The sequence below is a fragment of the Cupressus sempervirens genome, chromosome 4 (genome assembly GCF_028749045.1).
Source record: "Cupressus sempervirens isolate cs-2001-9-10 chromosome 4, ASM2874904v1, whole genome shotgun sequence".
In the NCBI taxonomy this organism is placed as follows: Eukaryota; Viridiplantae; Streptophyta; class Pinopsida; order Cupressales; family Cupressaceae; genus Cupressus; species Cupressus sempervirens.
The window spans coordinates 232740990-232749489 of record NC_143121.1 but is presented as its reverse complement, the minus strand read 5'-3'; the positions used below and the strand labels follow the sequence as shown (position 1 = coordinate 232749489).

The 8500-nt window shown below is 34.7% G+C and overlaps 1 protein-coding gene across 5 annotated transcripts; it reads left to right on the top strand.

Annotated features, from left to right (window-relative positions):
- Positions 1-599: 599 nt before the first annotated feature.
- LOC149560856 (ras-related protein RABA5a-like) lies at positions 600-7348 on the top strand. Of its 5 annotated transcripts, none has more exons than XM_089824864.1 (3): positions 600-759; positions 1605-2067; positions 6497-7348. In XM_089824864.1, exons 2-3 carry the CDS (start codon positions 1728-1730, stop codon positions 6826-6828), a joined length of 672 nt encoding a protein of 223 aa, XP_089680990.1. In that variant the 5' UTR covers positions 600-759; positions 1605-1727; the 3' UTR covers positions 6829-7348. The 5 variants fall into 5 exon arrangements, with proteins under 5 accessions (XP_089680990.1, XP_089680987.1, XP_089680989.1 ...); XM_089824861.1 differs by having other exon boundaries at positions 612-759; positions 1663-2067; XM_089824863.1 differs by lacking the exon at positions 600-759 and adding an exon at positions 862-965.
- Positions 7349-8500: the final 1152 nt, after the last annotated feature.

The following is an 8500-nucleotide window of genomic DNA, read 5'->3' as shown; positions in this document are numbered from 1 at the left end:
CTTATTAGAACGGACTTAAGACTAATGTTCTTCACTAATTTTAAATTTTTATTTAATTATTTAATGACTAAATAATATTTACATATTTATCTACAAATTATATAGTTAATGAGAATATATATTAATTTTAATTTAGCATTTATTTTAGAAATAGTGTGTTATAAATATTAATAAATAGTATATACATGATTTAAGTTTTCTTCTCTTATGTTTTCTTGATGGATTCAAAACATTAACCATAAAAAATTTACATAATCAAATTTAAAATTAAAGCATGAAATTTTCACTAAAATAAAATTAATATACTCCATATCCAATGCATCTCTAAGATTAAAATATCTTGAACCATATTATGACATAATTTATAATTTTTCCAAAAATACTAAATACAGCTATACAACCATCAAAATTATATTTATTGGCCCACGAGCCACACTTTTTGAACTCTATGAAAGCCAATTTCTATGTGATTAGTGTTAGTGTGAAGTTAAGCGTTAAGCCCTTTTCTATGGTATCACTACCAGAAAGCACGGTCACATGGCCAGGTGATGTGGTCATATTGGGTGCGTTTATGTCGGCAACCGGTACAATGCCATGACAGCGCCGTTTCATCTTTCTTACTCCACGTCAAATTGTGTCGTTTGGCTGTTCTCTCTAAATAATGACAAGAGGCCCAGACAGAACGCCTGTAAACTACAGCGAAATACCACAAAATGCGTCCGTTGCCTCGATTTAGTAAGCGAACATGTAAAACAATTTGTAAGAAACTCTTCCTTCGCTGTATTCTTGTCATTAATTTCATCAGGACCCACAGCGATCTCCGCAAATAATTTAGCATAAATATGTGCAATGAACTGGCTTTGTATTTACATATTGAATATTCTTTGAATTTCGCTGGTTGTCATGTCCGTTGCCTGGCGTTTTCTTCTTCCGTAAGGGATAATATTATTTTGTATACTTTGTCTGTGAGTAACTTGATTTTAGCGACATTTTCAGATTTTGTTATTTTTGGGGGAATCCTGTTCATGTAAACATTGTACAGCATACATTTTGGCGCATCGAGACGTTTGTGCAGCATTTCTTTCTTAATTTGTATTTTAGCTGAAATGTTAATGTCTCCACATTTTTTATGCAATATTTTTGAAGATTACATTTCCAAGAATAGCTCTGAAAGTTCTATGAAGTTTCTGTGTTTCTGCTTAGAAAAACGCTACAATTAGAATTAGTGTAAAATTACTTGTGAAATATTAGTGGTCGTTGTTGTGAAAGTGACATCTTTAAGAACGGGACAGGAAATCCTTGGTGCAGTTTGTATGTTAACCATAACATACGGAATTTGTTTCAGCATTCTGCTGTCGGCGTAGAAATTGTTGTTTGATTCTTCTTTCTTGGCCTAAAGGTCTCTCCGCTCGCTGTAATATATGATAAAATTCCGCTGCTTGGCATTTTTTGATGAGAATTTGATATTGCATTTTCGAAATCTGCTTTGCCTTTTAATGCGATCTGGGCGACCCATAGAGATGAATTTGAAGTGCGGACTTTGACATCAATTATTTGAAGTTTTATGAGATGTTCCCTGACCAAATTCTTATTGCTGTATCCAGTTATTTTCTACGGTCGGGAATGACGTTGTTTTAATGACGCATTTCTGGCACTTGACAGAATTTTGCAAAATTGCTGGATATTTTTGAAAAAATTCAGTTCTTTTTTCTCCTTGAAACCCTAAGATGATGACATATGCGGATGAAGAGCAAATCGAAGATTATCTCTTCAAAATCGTGTTAATAGGCGACTCTGCAGTTGGAAAGTCGAATCTGCTGGCAAGATATGCACGGAATGAGTTTTATCCCAACTCAAAATCCACGATCGGCGTGGAGTTTCAGACGCAGACGATGGAAATCGACGGCAAAGAGATCAAAGCGCAGATCTGGGACACGGCAGGCCAGGAGCGCTTCAGAGCCGTTACCTCCGCGTATTACAGAGGAGCCGTGGGAGCACTTGTTGTCTACGACATCAGCCGCCGTCAAACGTTTGAAAATATATCTCGGTGGCTTGATGAACTTCACAGTGAGTATATAATTTGTGGAAATCTTTTGTGCCTGTGAATTTCGCAGCGTTTGCATTTGAGTTTAAACTCCTGTTTTTATTGCCTTTTCTGTTCCCAATTTAATTTTTACATGCGACAGAAAGTTTCTGCATAAACAGAGTAAACAGAAAATTTGTAACATTTCTGATCTAAAAGGCATCAGATGGTCATATGTGAGACAATCAACTACAGAAGTTTCTCAACATTACTCTTCCACGGTAAAAGTTTTAAATGGGGAGAGTTGTGAATGTTCTTGTTAGTTTTACTTTCAATTTAATACTGCTTCATCTTTTTTCAACCTACCCTGTAAATTTGATAGGAACAACCGTGTTTTATTGCCGTGTCTTATTTCTATTTGATACGAAACTCTCTTCCCCCCCCCCACCCCTGGAATTCTACTTGTCTTGCACAGTTGATTGGAAAGGAATGTTAAAGTGCATTTCGAATGTATTTATTTTTAGTTTAGGTTCAATTGTTTCCTGATTTGGATTTATCTTGCATAATTTGTTAGGAAAATTGTTGACACGGTGCTTACAACACGAACTGTATGATTGTTCCGGTTCATTGCTCTCTGTTTTCAGCTAATTTTGTTATTTTGACAGGAAAACGCTTTGTTTATTAAATAGGAACTCGATATTTTTCCTTGGCCTAAGCTTTATAAATTTCTGATTTCAACAGGTATGTTTGAAAGGAAAAATGTTAATATTGTGCTGTTGAAAGGAATGACGATTCTTATCGGTTAGTCCATGCCAAGAACCCATTGAAGTACAGAAACAAGAACTTTTCATCATTAGAACTATTTGTATTTGTTGTTATAACAGAAAATTTACTAGGTCTTCGGGTCCTATTAGCCCTGATCCAGCCAATAAACAGATATTCTAGTACATAATGATAAGGGGAAAATATTGACAGGGTAGTGTACAGGAATCAATTTGTACAAGACAAGTTCTTGTACTTTTCACTGTCAACTGTTCATAGCCTATTAATGAGAGAAAATATACAATCTTTTTCATCTACCCTGTGCTCGGCATTAATTAGACATTCAAAACAAAAAGCAGGCACATCACTAAAACTAAATGAGATTTCTGTTTGATTCATGTAATAGAAACACTTAAACAACTTGGGCGGTGAAAATCTTCAAATAAATGAAAATCTTTTCCAAGCTCATATTTCTTGCAGTGTATCAACATATATGATGTTTCTTGATCAGACTGCATAGGAAATCAAAAAACAATTACATTTAAAATTAATTTGCGTGAGATAATTCTCTTACATTTACATGTCAATGTTGTGCTTAGATTAAAAAAGTAGTTAATGTCACAAAATAGTAACTGTCTTTTCACCGCTTTGAATGTCACCACGGAAACATCTGTCACTATTACAATTGAACTTAAGGTCATAAGACATATTGCAACTTGCTATTGCACTGTCATGCTCTGAGTTATCGAATCCACTTAGATGCAGTGTACGAATTCTCTCCTCCATATATATGGTTGGTTGGAGACGTTAATAGTCTAATCGGCGTCAACTTAAGATTCCAAAACAAAAGCATACATCACCATCGCTAACAATACCACTAAGATACTCTTCATTCCCTGACCAAGAACTTTTAAAACAATGATAACTGTATACTGCTTTCCATTGTTTACCAGAAAATAATGCGAGCAAAAGCAACGAGCATGCTCCATACATAAAAATAAGGATGATGGATTCTCATACAAAACCTTTTAGAACTTGGCATTTGTCTTGAGGGAAGTAAAACATTTTTAACATACGAAAATAATAAATCCCATTCATTATTTTCCTTGCCCTGGGTATCAGAATTTCGCAAGTTTGGATTGGACAAATAGACTAGAACTGTGTCCTAAATATGAACATTGTTTGCCAAATAATTGTCAGGGATTGCCGGGGATCCTATTGATAGTCACAACATTCTTTCAAATTGGCATGTTGCTCCAAACAGCATAGACAAAGACATTTAGTCCTTTGAAATCGTTGCTCCAAATAGCATAGACAAAGACATTTAGTCCTTTGAAATCAATGCTAAAAAAATCATCATTACCTTTCTTCTGCAACAGTCGCCCTTTAAAATCAAACTTCAGTTGAGATCAAGATTTTGTGTTCTCTGCAGTTGATATTATATTGAGATCAATCATCAACATACGGAGATCAAATTCTAACAGTGAGAATAAACTGATTTTAAATTTGGTTTCTTAAATTATTGCATTAAATCATTGATATAGTTTCACTCCCAATTCCTCTTTTGTAAGTTACTGTTATGGCAACTCTAGGTAAACTAGTACCTACACTTTTTGATGGCCCTTTCCTCAATCCATTCAAACTTTAAGCTCTGCTACAACCCTAAGAAGCCAGACAAACGTTATAGCTTTTAAATACCTCACAGCCAAATGTTCTAGACAGTAGAAACCAGCTTTATGGTTAGTGCAGTCTAGGTCTTGATTGAGTAGTTTCTTTTCATATTGCCAGTTATTGTCATTCACTAACTTAACTACCAAAATATCTCCAAAATTGAAGCTAAAATTTACCAAAATGAGCATAGTGTGGGGCCCATTTGGTTGCAGGCATAGGAATAGAGAAGAGGAATGCAATATTGGGAATAGGAATGGCTTTTCCAATAACAGCTATTTTTTGGAATGGGTATAAGCTCATTTTAGAGACAAAATGGGAATATGTATTCCCATTCCCTATTCCAATTGATGAACAAAATGGAAAACATAAAACGTATTTCAAATTTTCTATTCCTATTTCAGCAACCAAACAGGCGTGTGTCCAGGAACCATCTAGGTTCTTTATTCGGTGAAATTCCCTTTTAAACAAACTGTACATTCTTTATCAAAGATTTGCACGATAATTCTGAACTTAATTTATCATCTGATCAATCAGTTGTGAAAGCAAAGACATAGCTAAAGGAATTAACAAGTCAGTGTCCGTTGTTCCTGGTATAATGGAATCATGCAGATGTTTTTACAAGCCATCTGTAACCATCTGCTCGATATTCTGTATGTGGAATTGCTTAATTTTGGCCTTTTTGTAAGTAAATTACATACGAGTGAAACTTTCCTTTTATCTCTATATCAGCAATTTCCTTGTGAAACTGATGATAGAAGATACCTATGGATCTGTATCCATTAGTATAGTACATCTGAAACTATGTTTTTCGCAATTTTAGCAGGGGCTACCAGCTTGGCACTGAATGCTTCTTGCCTTCCATTTCACCTTTCTCTATTAATGAAGGGTATCTTCAACAAAAGAAATTTACTGAACAGATCCTTTCACAAATCCCAAAATTTGCTTCTAGGAGCTTTGCGAATGCCTATATTTCACATATTTACAAAGCCACCTGAATATGCATCAGATCTAGTTTTTTGCAGAGGTGTAAATACTTGGCATACGTTAATTTGATGACCTTTAGCCGGAGATTTGAGACACATTTCAGGAGTTGATAAATTCGTCTGAAAGATTTACATGGGCATCCGTCACGTTTCATTTTCATCAGCAACTTCCATACATATGTTGACTGGTGCAAAGAGACCAAACATATTCTCATTGAATGCTATCATGGAAGGAGGAATTGTTTACACCCATAAATCTTGCAATACTTTAATTTTTACGACAACCTTGATTGCTTGAACTATTCCTAATCCCTGATATATCAAAGACAAAATTTAGAATGAGTCAACTTGGATCTCTTGCATTATGCTGTATTTTTGAACATTTGAGAAAGATAGAAAATGTAGATTAGTTTATTCTTTGCATTTTTAATATCAAATATTAAGAAAATATTTATTTTATATTAGTAGCAGAAGACTTCAAAAATTGGAACCTAAGTATGCCCTAGTTGGACAACAATATGTTATAAGCACAGATACAATTACTGTTTTATGCACAAAAATCTATCCTAATTAATGATGAACAAAAAAATTGCAATATATTTGGGGTCTCAGCAGGCCTGAACCAACTAAAATCTCAGCAGACCTTAACCAACTAAAACCCACATTTATGTATTAAGTGTACACACAACGGTACAGTGAAAATGTTAAATTGTTAAAAAAATATAAAATATACTAAATTTCTTTGTCTAAATGGTATACATTCAAATAGAGAGATGAAAGCACAACACTTCAGAAATTTTGGATAAAATAGATTTTCAACATTGCTACTGTTAGTGTACTGCCTAGTACTTTGAAAGAATATTCAAAATTGTTTATACTACTGGTAAACAGTAACTCAAAAAGGAATACTAGTTCGAATCACCGAATCAAGAAATATATTTATATTATTCTTCTCCCTTTTAATTGCTGTTTGTGGATGTTTTATTCTATGTTATACCCTTTCTAGTGCTTACCACATTATTCTCAATGCTAACACATTATTGGACTTCCGTTTCAGCCTACTCCGACATGAGTGTGGTTACAGTACTGGTTGGCAACAAATCCGACCTTCAAAATGTGAGAGAGGTTTCAATAGAAGAGGGGACTGCATTTGCAGAGGCACGGAATTTATGTTTTATAGAGACTTCTGCCCTGGATTCTACAAACGTCCCATTAGCTTTCCAAACTCTTGTGAAAGAGATTTACAATGTTCTCAGCAGAAAAGTGTTCTTCTACCAGGAACAGAGACCAGATGCAAAATTAATTAATGGGAAAACAGTTGTTTTGCAGCAAAAAGATGTTGAACCTGAAGAGAAACCAACAAGAAAAGCCTGGTGTTGTTCTGGATAGGTGCATTCATACTTCCTGTAGGCAAAAGTTTTCTGCATTATGTGACTGCCCCTTGTTCCACTGTTAGGATTTTCATTGTATTTAAAGCTTTATATATTCTTGCTCTTACGCTTGCTTTACAGCTAGATGAGAGTCTTATATTTGTCGGGCCTAAAAGTGTCAGACGTGCCTAATCAGTGGTAACGTTGGTATCTTGCCATTTTTTGTCTTCCTTTGAACAATTTGAATTTGCATTCTGTTTTTCATCAATTTGAACCCCAAATTGTATTCGAGTAATTGAGATTACGCTTCAATTACGCTCCTGTTACCAGGATTAGATATGCTACCGAGTTTTGTAGAGGAGATGTGAGTACCTCTTACCTCTAGCATCAGTGGGCGTTCTAGTTTCTATTGTTGAGATCAGTTAGAGAACTCCTGCCATTCGTGAAGCTATTAGCTATCCAGCAGCAATAGCATCAGGGAAAATGTATAAGATACAATACAATTTGGAGTTAATAGTATATCTATATATCATTTGTTATTTCTTGGTCATAATTATCTTCAAATTGGGCACCGACGAAGTTGTATATATTTACAAAACAATACTACCAGGACTGCAAGATATGGTAGCCTATCAAGACAGAGCCTAAACATTTGTGAGAATCTTCTTTCTCGACTGTTTTATATATATATATATATATACACACACAAAACAATACTACCAGGACTGCAAAATATGGTAGTCCATCTAGACAGAGCCTAAACATTTGTGAGAATCTTCTTTCCTGTTGGATGGTTTAACTGATGCTGATGAAGTTCACGAGAGTTTGTTCTGTATCCATAAAATGATGAATACATGAAGTTTATATGTAATTTAAGTCCACAATGAATGAATACCGAATGTTTTGATAAGTAGAAGATATCTTCCACAGCAAGTCAAAGTATGATACGGAATATTTTGATAAGTAGAAGATATCTTCTACAGCAAGTCAAAGTATGATAGCAACTAGCAACCATTGGGATTCAACTGTTTAGTTGTTTAGCTTTATTTTTTTGAGTTAAGCTCAAGACCCATGGATAACTGTTTAGTATTTTTCTGAGGCAAGCTCATTGACCCATGGATACAATTTAATGACATTGTAGGGCTACTAAAATAAATTTTAGGTCACAACCTACAGCAGAAAACATTTTTCCTCAACCTACAGCACAAGACACTTTTCCAGAAGGTGTTAGGTACCAAATCTGTGGGTCCACATTGTTAGAAATTTTTTATTTTTAGGCCAGGGATGTGTCATCAAAAAGGTGGGAAAAGGATCAGAAAGGCTAATTTTGATAGCGTAATTTTCCTTACGCTGGGCTTGCTTGAACTTAGTAGGCCTTCGTGGTGGGGTACCAAAATCTCAGTGGCAATCTAAATCAGTCGATATACCAAAACCTGCAGTTGTAACCTAAATCATTTGATATGGCAAATAAAATGTAACATGAATATAATAATTAGTAACTTTTCTTAGATGCACGCTGAACTAGTGGAGGACTAACTAGTTGTTTAAGACCTTTTTATAGATGACACACTTTGCACATGCACCCATAGATGTTAGCTTCATTATGATAAGAAGTTTTCATTATTTTTTTCCACAACGGCAAAATGTAGACAGGCATGTTTGGATTCTCTAATAGTAGGACTTAGGAACAT